The sequence below is a fragment of the Musa acuminata genome, chromosome BXJ2-10 (genome assembly GCF_036884655.1).
Source record: "Musa acuminata AAA Group cultivar baxijiao chromosome BXJ2-10, Cavendish_Baxijiao_AAA, whole genome shotgun sequence".
Taxonomy (NCBI): Eukaryota; Viridiplantae; Streptophyta; class Magnoliopsida; order Zingiberales; family Musaceae; genus Musa; species Musa acuminata.
This window is the reverse complement of record NC_088347.1, coordinates 18,540,001-18,551,163: the sequence shown is the minus strand read 5'-3', so window position 1 is coordinate 18,551,163 and position 11,163 is coordinate 18,540,001. Positions and strand designations below refer to the sequence as shown.

At 38.4% G+C, this 11,163-nt stretch overlaps 2 protein-coding genes across 7 annotated transcripts in view; both read right to left on the bottom strand.

Annotated features, from left to right (window-relative positions):
* Window positions 1-1,196: 1,196 nt before the first annotated feature.
* Window positions 1,197-4,032, bottom strand: LOC103978211 (dof zinc finger protein DOF3.1). 5 transcript variants are annotated; one of them, XM_065131178.1, is made up of 4 exons: window positions 3,327-3,463; window positions 3,144-3,230; window positions 1,683-2,511; window positions 1,197-1,491 (listed from the first exon to the last, which is right to left on the bottom strand). In XM_065131178.1, the coding sequence occupies exons 1-3, from the start codon at window positions 3,441-3,443 to the stop codon at window positions 1,687-1,689; spliced, it is 1,029 nt and encodes a 342-aa protein (XP_064987250.1). In that variant the 5' UTR covers window positions 3,444-3,463; the 3' UTR covers window positions 1,197-1,491; window positions 1,683-1,686. The 5 variants fall into 5 exon arrangements, with proteins under 5 accessions (XP_064987250.1, XP_018678732.2, XP_064987251.1 ...); XM_018823187.2 differs by lacking the exon at window positions 1,197-1,491 and adding an exon at window positions 3,525-4,032 and having other exon boundaries at window positions 1,610-2,511; window positions 3,327-3,389; XM_065131179.1 differs by lacking the exons at window positions 1,197-1,491; window positions 3,144-3,230 and adding an exon at window positions 3,525-4,032 and having other exon boundaries at window positions 1,610-2,511; window positions 3,327-3,389.
* A 392-nt stretch (window positions 4,033-4,424) lies between these two features.
* LOC135625607 (protein RETARDED ROOT GROWTH-LIKE-like) overlaps window positions 4,425-11,163 on the bottom strand; it is a 7,281-nt gene continuing 542 nt past the window's right edge. The window contains exons 2-8 of one of the 2 annotated variants that reach the window (XM_065130626.1): window positions 11,014-11,125; window positions 10,244-10,288; window positions 10,126-10,174; window positions 7,319-7,467; window positions 7,081-7,232; window positions 4,920-5,034; window positions 4,425-4,804 (exon numbers count right to left, since the gene is read on the bottom strand). In XM_065130626.1, coding sequence (XP_064986698.1) covers window positions 4,682-4,804; window positions 4,920-5,034; window positions 7,081-7,232; window positions 7,319-7,467; window positions 10,126-10,174; window positions 10,244-10,288; window positions 11,014-11,125 — 745 coding nt within the window. In that variant the 3' untranslated portion in view covers window positions 4,425-4,681. Of the gene's footprint in view, window positions 4,805-4,919; window positions 5,035-7,080; window positions 7,233-7,318; window positions 7,468-10,125; window positions 10,289-11,013; window positions 11,126-11,163 lie in introns of both variants that reach the window. The other variant, XM_065130625.1, reaches the window with a different exon arrangement.

Genomic DNA, 11,163 nt, shown 5'->3' with positions numbered 1-11,163 from the left:
CTTTCTCCCTCCTTTTCTCCTTGAAGTTCTACAACAAAAAAAAGACTAACATTTTCAACTTATCATTTTATCATGACATTATAAGTAATATTCAACTATAGAGATCTCATTACTTCCCCTATAAAACAGAGGGAAGACTCTAAAAACATTTATCTTGAGACAAAGACATGTCCTCTATGTGCGCACGCGTGCGCACACATATGAATCTTAACACTAGATCTATCGACTGTGCAGCCATGTATTACCCATGTCTCAACAAGGTTCTATAACTAGCTTATTACTAGTCAAAAGGATGGTGGTACAATAACATTGGCATCTCCATCATGCTGATCGACGGCTTTAAGAGCTGCATCCGAGTATACAGTACGTTGATTCGATGTCTTAGCCAGCAACGAGACAGGAGAACAATTGAGATGGACAGGTAGATGGTGCATGATCTATGACGTCATGTCAATTATGCTTCGTGCAGAGGTAGTACCTCCTTCAATGGCATGGAAGCCATCATGCAATGCAGCTCTTTACGCTGCATTATTCTGTCTGGCCAAACTCGACAGTAGGTGACAAAGATTGCACGGTGGAGGAAAAAAGTGGTCTGTGGATAGCATGTGCTTTGTGGTTATGCGTTCGTAGACATAGCTAGCATTGCATCCATGGAGCTTTGAGGGGGTGGTGGTGCAACATTCCTCGAAATGATGGTGGAGAAACCCTAAGCATCAACTTTTGTTTTGTTTTCTTTTCGTCTTAGGATAGGAATCCTATCTAGCTTGACTGTACTGGTTGGACATTCACCGGAAAACGAGATATATATATATATATATATATATATATATATATATATATATATATATATATATTACAGTTTGATTGATAGAACCTTGAAACATTAAAATAAGTCTAACCGGCTCAATATATCCATGAGCATGTGAAAGAATGACATATATTTAGAGACTCTAACACCCGTCAAATCATAATTCATCTTGAGTAAAATAATCATATCATATAAATAATTAAATTAATTTATAAGATCAAATGAGTTTATTATTATTATTATTATTATTAATTAATTAATTAATTAATTAAAAAAATATTTTGATTCATTAATCAAACTAATAGGTCATGAAAACATATATTTTACCTTTTATAGAAAAAATAGTGATTAGATTTTCCAGGGTTACGTGATCAGATGTGCAATGATCATGACACGCACTGTCTGTACAAAGATGCTCGCAATTTAGGGTGCCATGGCGTGCATGGGTGCATGAGGTGGTCCACGCACTCCTATTATTCGCTTCCCATGACGGTAGGGTTGCGGCCATGCATTGGGAATCCCACCCCAGCACACTCTCATATGATGGCGTCGACCGCCGCAAGATTCCAAGTCACTTCACCGAAAACCTACCTCTCCTCCAGCATTCTTATCATCCCATGCCGCCTCTCCCTCTCTTTGCTTCACAGTGTGGAGATGATCGATTCATCCTCGCCGGATTAAGACTGCAAGAGAAGAACTTATTATCCATCCATCCTCTATTTCCCTCCGTTAAGTACACAATACTTATCCACTCGACACTCAGGGCTAGCAAACAGTGTAAAGGAAGTAACGAAACGCATGCAAAAGAAAGAAGATTGATGATAACCAGAGAAGCACTTGACATCTGATCTTATGTATGCCTGGATGGTTTCACCTGTCTACATGAGGGAGCTGTTGATGAGACTGTGCCAGTTTGAACCAACAGTACCATTCCAGCTGCAGTGATCTCTGGTAGAGTCCAAAGCCATGTTGCAGTCTCCTCCCACCTGCCATTGGAGACCCACCAACATCTTGTCCTCCTCTCCATCCAAGTCCCTGCAGGAGAGCTGGCTGGTAGTGGTCACAGTCGTAGCAGTTGTTGTGGTTGCGCCACCCAGTCCTCCACCAAAGGGCAAACCCACCTCTACGTCAGTACTGCCATTGCCACCATATCCACAGTAGAGGTTGTGGAAGGAGCTCGAGTAATCAGTGGTGCCATCAAGAAACCCAGTCCTCATCATGTCAAGGAACCCTGCAGGAGGTGCTGTAGGATCATCAAGAATAGGGTTTCCGAGAAGGAAGGTTTCGTGGTCGTCCAGCGAACGCCCTGGGTCGTGGTGTTGTTTCTGGAGGCTTGCCAGGGCCAGGCTGAGGCCATTGGGATCATAAGCAAGGAGTGATGGGTTAGAGATGGTGGTGAAGGACTGGTGCTGTGGCCTCTTGGAAGAAGACTTCTTGTTCTTCCTGCAGCCACCTCCAACAGGGACGTTCCTTAGAGAGCCACCTTTGGTCCAGTATCTCCTGCAGCCCTTGCAGAAGTGCCTTGGCTGGGAAAGGCTGTAGTTGTTGTAGTAGCAGAACTTGGTGTTGGTGGACTCGCATCTGGGGCACTTGAGGGATTGTTCTGGTTGTGGCCTAACCTTCCTCTCCTGCTGCTGCTGCTGCCTCTGTAGATTTTGGCACCCAGTTAGAGTTCCTTCAAGTGGAAGGCTAGCCATGGCCGCCTGCAGGAGATCCAACCCACGAATTAACGTTTACAGAGACAGAGCGGCCTATAAATGCTCTCAAAAAGACCACGAATGACGAGAACCTCCACCGTGCATGATCAAAGGCATATGAGTCAGAACAATCTGCTTCTTGCATTTCGAGAAGAAAAACTAGATGAATGCCATAAATGAGGGAATTATCGATGAAGGAAGACATACATGAAGTAACCTTCTCGATTATTAGGTAAATTTAGAGCAAGAAAGATCCATCATCACAAAGGTTAATTAGGTGCCACACTTTCCATCATTTACTAACCTCAATATGGGGGATAAATGTAGGTAGGTGAAGACTAATTGTTTTACCGAGATCATATATATTGCTAAAACTCAAAATCACTTCATTTCTCTTCCTTTTGTCAAACGACAGCCGCAACAACTAGAAAACGTTGCAGATTATTTCCTTCCACCTCGTGTTCTTATGTCTCCTGAGCTATCTCCCCACCACATTTCTATTAATCACGACTCGCAAGAGTAGACCAAGGCAGAGAGAGCCTCTCAACTACAACTCAAAGCAATTGCAGGAGCGAAGGAGACATGCTATCATCCCGGACAAAGAGGAAGAGCTTCAAAATGAAAGGACATGAAACTACCGACTCCCATGACGTTTCTCCGGTTGAATAGAATGAAGTGATCGGAGAAGAACTGGTATCACCGACAACCAACACTCCAAGCAGGAGCTGGAAGAAGCCAAGAGAAGGAAAGGGAAAGGTAGAGAATGTTCGCAGAGAAAGAAAGAGAGAAGTGTGAGCTACTATTCGTCCATCATTAATTACCTGGTGATGTGCGTTGGAGATCTCCATAATCTCATGCAGATGTTCTTGTGCAAGGAGAGCTACCTGAGGAGAGAAGCATATCACACACAAGCAAAGCATGGGAAGAATGAACGGCATTCCATCCCTCGGCTAAATAGCGGTGGAAGAAGAAGCTACGGATGCAAGAGAAACGGAGGGAGGGGGAGAATAAATGATTACTTTTCCGTAAGCGAAGTCGACACGCCAGTGCTGCACTTGCACCCAGCGGAAGCCGCCTCAGCCAATCTGCGGTGAACCACCGGCCGGGCCCCACCCAGCCTCACAAATCGCGACTGGTGTTTGCTACGTGGGCCGGTCAAACTCCGGACGTGTCGGTCACATCAGTAAACCGGGGACCGGGGCGGGGGAACAAACAACGGGCGGTGGCGGTGGGTGGTGCGGCAGCAGAGCGTTTTGCTTTCCGTGCCTCCGCCGACTCGCTCCATCACGTGTCGTCGAATCATCCGACGGAGATGATGGAGCGGAGGCCGACCGTCAGATTCGTGAACTGCTTTGCGACCGCCTCCTCGTGGCTCATACGTCGCAGGCTTCCGCCTTTGCGTCGGTTGGAAGCAAGGGATCAGGGAAGCCACGGATCGGACGGGTTGGGGATTCGTTTCGTGTCTCCAGCGGCGAGAGGCGCGTGCGATGCCGCCCCCAAAACGGGTGGACGCCCGTCTCGAGGAGAGCGTGACGACGTCAGCGAAGCTTACCGAAATGTTCGACTGGCAAGCCGATGTCGGTTTATTCGGGGTGGGGGGGGGGGGGGTGGGGACTGCGAGCGACAAAACGTGTGGGGCCATCAGGCGTGACCACTTTGCATTGGAACAGCGCACAACTCTAGCTCCACTCCCCAACGGCTCTGAAAGGAAAACTAACCCGCAACCCAAATTAATTCAGGGCCTGGCTGCGTCCAGGTTCAAATGGGGAGGAGATTGCTGAGCTGAACTGTCCCTCAATGAATCCAAGTCATCTCGGGCCAATAATTACAGAAATGAAAAAGAAACTATGAATCTCATAACCTACCAGCCATATAATTCTGCAGATTCTGAATGGCTATCAAGAACAGAAGGCCTCAGATACTGCAAAGAGAGCCACGAGAATGAGAAATCATTTGCAAAAAGCGAGTTTCATGCTAAAACACTGTATCTTATTAAAAACGATGCCACTACAAACTATAGAAAAGGGATCAATAACATCAAAATGGACCTTCTTGAAGTGCTTAGCTGAAAGAAGTTCTAATAAATAAATCTAACCATCAAAATTGGAGTTTTTTTTTTTTTTTTTTTTGCTGATCGACTTTCTGGAAGTTCAACTCCAGACTTACTTCCCTAACTTCAATGAGTATATACACTATAAAGTGAGATGAGAATCTCCAAAGCAATCAAAACAATTATTAGACACTCCATAAATACTGATTTCCGATTCTGAAGAATATCCTGGAAGGTGTGTATGTTGTGCTGCAAAAAGCATAGCAGAAACCAAGTGAAATGCACATTTTATTAGCCTTTCGACTAAGGGATGAAACCTCAGGAAGAAAAAAAAACACAAAAGCAGAAAAGATTCAAGGTTTACCTCGACAAACTTCAACTTATAGTCAAGGCTCCCAAATCTTTGTGTCAGCTCATATTCATCCCGTAGATACTCCCACATCTGTGCATATTTAGCACTCTTCCATGCAATGTCTGACCTGAAGGAAGCCAAGTGTTTTAAAGCACAAAAATGATGCACCTTCGCAAATATGATCATCTTAAAAAATGAAAAGTGAACATGGAAATCAATTTTAAGATTTAACAACTACAGTAAAATAATTTTACATTCACTTCATAGCAAACAATGGATAATGTTGAAGAACTATTCCATATACAAATATGCTTAGCTTATGCAGCCCAAACAAGTGAAGAAGCTATAAAACTCTCTCCTCCCAAAGACAATGGGTTAGATGTTCCAAGCAAAGGCTTATATCTATCAATTATAAGTTCTACAAAGCTTTCACTTTTCCAGTTATCTATTTAACTCAATGTCACTTGAAGCTTGGAAAAGATATGTTATAAGATCATGAGATCAACCATAATAGAGCTAGTTCCCAGACAAGAATCATGAGTCCAAATACTTGAGCAACTATTGGTTAGACAGCTCTGATTCACGGCTGAAATTGTACTCCAAACTAATAAATCTCTTTAACTGAATATATATATATATATATATATATATATATATATATATTGATCTTCTAGAATTTCCCATATTTTGACAAGAAAAATATGCAGTAAAATTAGGTGATAGAGCTGGAAAGTTGGAAGCACTATTTGAGTAATGTTAGTTAACAGATCCGGCAGTTGGCCTGTAAAGGCAAGAGAACTGGTTAAAAGAGATTTGATCAAGGAAAATTTACACAAGTTTGTGTGTAATACATGTGTTACATTAGCTAGGGGCTGCATTTGGCATGTACAAAGTCACTCTTGTACTATCCTTCACCAATCAGTGCAGCGCTAACAGCTCATCTATGGCTTTGGATATGTGAAACAATGATCAATGAGGTGCTAAATCCATGCAGGTCAACCAAGAAAATGGATAGAGGAGCTCATCTACTCGTTCAAATCAAATTTTTAACAAGGAATCTGGAAGATTTTAACAATATATTGTTATGGAAAGATGTTTTCTGTAAAAAGATAAGCTATCTACTGAGATTAAAATCATGATTATGGTCATAGTTGTGGGCAAATGGTCATAAACACATTTACAAATCAACATATACAAGACATTCTGATACACAACTGATGGCAGAGCCAACAGAAAGATTCTCTCATATCTCAAAGAACAATTATTTATGGGATTTGAGGAGGGTCAACATATACAGTTTTAGAGGTCGATTCCATGATTATTTTAATATTTTATTACTGAATAGATTTACCACTATCTTATTCAAACAAGGAGATGATGAATTTAAAAGATCTAGCAACAAAAAAGAAAAAAGAGCCAATGGTAGTTTTTATTTATTGATTTTGATCAAGCTCACTATGGGATACCGGCATATAATGTTTCATGTGAAAGTATGGTTCATTTTGACAATGCAAGACATCACACATCCATCGAGAGGTGAAGAAATTCGCAAAGAATACATATATTCTGCGGATCTAGATGTAATAATCAATGTATTTTAACATGGACAACCAAAAAGGTAAAATGTAATCCATTGTTTTAAAGCATGACAAGTGATTCAAGCTTCAAATACAGAAAACTTCCACCATTCAAAATCCTGCAGTACTTAGATCCAGTATGTTAATGGTAACTAACAGTATTTGGATTCATTGAATTAATGGTAATTACCATATGATGACAGTTTATTGAAAAAATATGCAGAGAATCTTGACTACAATAAAACAATTGAAGAATGCTTTAAACATAATATTCTTGGTGTGATATATTCTGTCACAAATAGAAGTTACCAACAATAACTTACCAGGAAAATAATTTAATACTGCAATTCTAAAATTAATGACAATGACCAAGAAAATTGAACCATGAAATATTTTTTGTTAACCAGAATGTAGATAAGAGGAACTATTGCACTGGGCAAAAGGAAACTTCTGTCACCAATTTAAGTTTAACGTGTAAAATTTTTGAAGTTAAACTATGCAATTTTACTACCAACCTTGCTTTTTAATATTAGTAATATTACATGTTATTCTATCCATATCAATGCCCAAAATGTGCTGGTAACAGAATACCGTACCTCTCAAAAAGCCCAAGTTTAAGAATAACATCCGCCAAATTAGAATTTGCTTTCCCCACTAACTGAAAAAGTTTTTCCTTCTTTACAGTAAAAGTACCAATTTTCTTCATTTCATGATTGATATCTGTGAATTCTGCAACCATTCCATCAACCTAACAATGCCAACGTAGATATGCTGTTTTCCTTTAATGCACAATAATGATACAATTCACATTTTAGGGAGCAATCAGTGACATACTTGCCCAATATAGTAATCTAAAGCAATGCTTTGACCAAGAACACTTCCAATGATGCGAATACCATCTATGCTCAAATTCTTAAGCATAATGTAGTCAAGCCCACCTTGCATCCAGGTCTTCAAGGTTGGTATTTCAACTACCACATAGTCTGTATCACAATAAGTGAAACCACTAGCAGTTAAGAAAAGACTAAAGAAAAATAACTTATATAGAGACTATCAATGTAAAATTAATCAAGTTAACAATCCAGGCACAAGCAAAGATTAACAATATTACACATACTCATTAGCTGCATGTGATATGTTGGCACTGCCCATATATGAAAGCAGGCACAAGTTAAGCATGGGCATGACATGCACAACAGGATAGCCAGCATGAATCCTTGGGCATAAGAAATAGCTATTTGTGGTCTATGAATCAAAGACATCTAATCAGTTAGTTCAGCTGAACAAGTGAAAAAGTGTTTTATGCTGCTAAAATAGTTAGGTCAGGTAACACTAAGCCTAACAAGAACCCTTGACAAACTTATAGAAAAGCATAAATGAACTTTAGTCAAATCAAAATTTGGAATGACTCAATTGGAAAAGAAAGGGTTATCAAAAGAAAATAGAACTGCATATCAGTTCATATATACAGGTTGTCCCATCTCAGGATGCAGTAGCAGATGCATATTTCTTTATCATTTCAGTTATTGCCTAATGACTATTATTATCCTCTTCAACGTGTAGTTCAAGTCAAAAGTTTCTGTTATCTACAAATTGTAATGTTCTAATACCATATTTAATTTCAAACTAATCATGCTGACCAATATTATGCAGCTCAAATGCAGTTGGAATAGAAACCATGATAGCTCTTTTGACCGTGTTACAACTTGGACCAATGGAAATTTTACTCATTAACTAATAGGTCTAAAACCAAATGATCAAAAATGTTTATACCTATATAGAATTACATTCATCCTTCCACTTCAAATATAAGACTTAAATGGGGTGTTACAATCTCCCACTTAATATTTGACATCGTCATCAAAGCTAAGAACTAACCCATAGTCCATATTCGAACTCTAAGGATGTGCACTGTTGTAACATATCTCCAGTCCCATCCACGAGAAATCCTTTCTTACTTGGATCCGTAATCAAAAACCAATTATCATAATCCATCCCAATGAGTGAACCAACTCATTAACTTGACAAGCCCAATTCACAATCACTAACAGATCCAAACCAAAGACTCAACATTGATAATAGTAAAAGTTTGTAGCACGACATAAATCCAAAGCAATAAAAAAATTCATGACATGTCATCCTTCCATGATACAACTGGCATATAAGCTTCAAACAATTGCTTATATTTGTACCTTAAGTGGATTTCACTTATAATGTACCATTATGAAGTTCCAAACATCATAGAGCTAAGTTCCAAATTTGATGTTACAATATAAACCCAAATGAGTAAGTTTCTGCAACGCTGCTCAGATCTGTAAAGCTTTACCCTTTTCTTACGCATGGTACTCTATATTTTATTGGATTTACATAAAGTTAAAGAAATATTACAATGGGAGTTTCAAAATATATATACTACAAGGCAAAAAGTCCAACATTGTATGCACTTTCCTAATAATGTTTGAAAATGTCTACATGCCGCGTTCCATCTCTGAGTACACAATTTCAATACTTACCATGATAATGGCTTCTTATTAAGTTCTTAGAGAGATTCAGATTGCTAGACTAGAAATACTAGGATGGTTTGGGTCCTTTATCCTCCTAATCCAGGTTCTTGCTACAATTCTAATATTAAGGCATGGTCCCTAATCAACCACTCATGATTTTTTATTCTAACATTAGTTCACATGGTCCCTAATCAACCATATTAGTGGTGCACCATCAAGGGAGAACTCGTGAAAGAGCAACAACTTCAAAAAACCTATAGTTAGAAAAGCAAAATGTTGTAAAGATTGGCTAGAATGTATGGTGATACTATGCAAAATACAAAATTAAATAACAAGTGGCTAAAAAGGATGTCAGTATATAGCTACATAATAGCAAGTATTCATAGTTTTTGTTGTAAATCAGGAACTTAAATAAGTCATAATCAGCATATATAGGTTTGCTTAAGATGGTACAGATAGTACTACATAATATTAGATAGATAAAAGATGATAATTACTATACAACTTAAAGAAAAACATAGGAGATTTTTCACAAATTATATAATGAAAATTTCTTGCAACCTTATTTATGATTATAAAATAAGATTAAATTTCATGAAGATATTTGATACCAGGAGGCATCCTGATTGAGACAAGGATACAGAACTTTATACATCTCAATGGAGATATGGAAGTGCCTGAAATATTAACAATCTTAGTTATCTCGTATTTATTAGAATTTTATAACCCAAAAAAAGATTACAGAAGAAAAAACCTTTGGTACATACGCCAAGAAGATGATATTCAGAATTTTAAAAACCGTTATTCTACTAACTCTAGTCAAGGTTTATCAGAAAGTATTCTGAAAAAATCAGTTTGCTTTACACCAGGAAAATCAACCTCATGAACTATTATTTTTCTAAGATAATTAATGAGAGTAAAGAGAAAACAAAAATCACAGAGAGTATTTATTAAGCAGGAAAAACATATATGGTTACAACTAACGAAACAATGAAAGTTGCAGCTAATGAAATCACAGAGATACATAGATGGGTCTCTCGTTATGCATAAGTGATCCCCAGTGCCAATTATGATTTTAATACTGAATTCTTTCACAGAAATGATTTTAAAAAAATTGAAGAGATCTTGCATGCATACCATCCTTCCTCATCTCTGGCAGCAAACCTGATGCATGTTTTTCCACAATCTTCAAATAACCATCAGCTTCATGTTCAGAAACATTAAACAACACAACAGAACCATATTGAAAAACTACCATATAATGACAATTACTCTCATTCGCAAAATCAAGCTCCATAACCTGAAATATCGTGTGGTTTCAATAAGTAGACAAACAACATTAGCAAACCCATGAACTACATCGAAGTCATATAGCTTTGGACAAAATGCAAAACAGAAAAGCATATGACAACAGAAACAAAATATATCAACAGTACACAAGGTGACTATCCAGAACAAGTTCAACTACAGAAGAACCCAAACATAACTTAAAGACAATACTAGATTCACTAAAGATCATGGAGCTATGCAAGGCTTCCAGTATCACTGATGAGCTAAAACTGTGACCTTTGCATAGACAAGACATAATGCAGCACTCAGCCAACAAAGCACTTACATAGCAATACTGGAGAATGGAAGCTAATGCAGTTTGTTATGTATTCTTTAATTAAAATAAAGCTACTTAATTTACCAGCAAGACAAATAAACTCAATGACAAATAGAGGTTTCAAATATAAGATATAAACATGAAGTTGTATATGCATTCACAAAGTACCAAGTATAGGAATGTATATGAGTGTATATATGAGCATCAACCTCTGGTCCACGGGTCAGTAAACGAACGAGTATGAGAGTCAAATAAATTGCATATTTCAGGATAGCGAGTTAAACGTAAAAGTCATACACAAATAAAAAGGTTAACAAAACAAAATGATCAAATCGAAGGTATCATGTATAAGCATGTCTTGGCCTACATGACAACGACGTGAAGATTAATTACTGGGAAATACGAGAAATCGAACTTACATGCGGGTCACTCTTGACATCATAGAACCTAAGAATGACATAGTTGGTGGCACGAGAGGCAGGGGGGATGATGTCAAACGAATTCTGGAACTGCAAGCTTCTCAAATCAATGCTGCAATTGCAGCCCCAAGCATCCATTCATCAGGAAAT

Excerpts from the sequence above, each read along its gene's own strand:
- LOC103978211 (XM_065131178.1), bottom strand. The coding sequence starts at position 3,443 with ATGCCGTTCATTCTTCCCATGCTTTGCTTGTGTGTGATATGCTTCTCT. Across the intron at positions 3,231-3,326 it reads TCTCCAACGCACATCACCAG|CTCCTGCTTGGAGTGTTGGT; the intron begins GTAATTAATGAT and ends GGCTTCTTCCAG. Across the intron at positions 2,512-3,143 it reads GAGAAACGTCATGGGAGTCG|GCGGCCATGGCTAGCCTTCC; the intron begins GTAGTTTCATGT and ends GATCTCCTGCAG.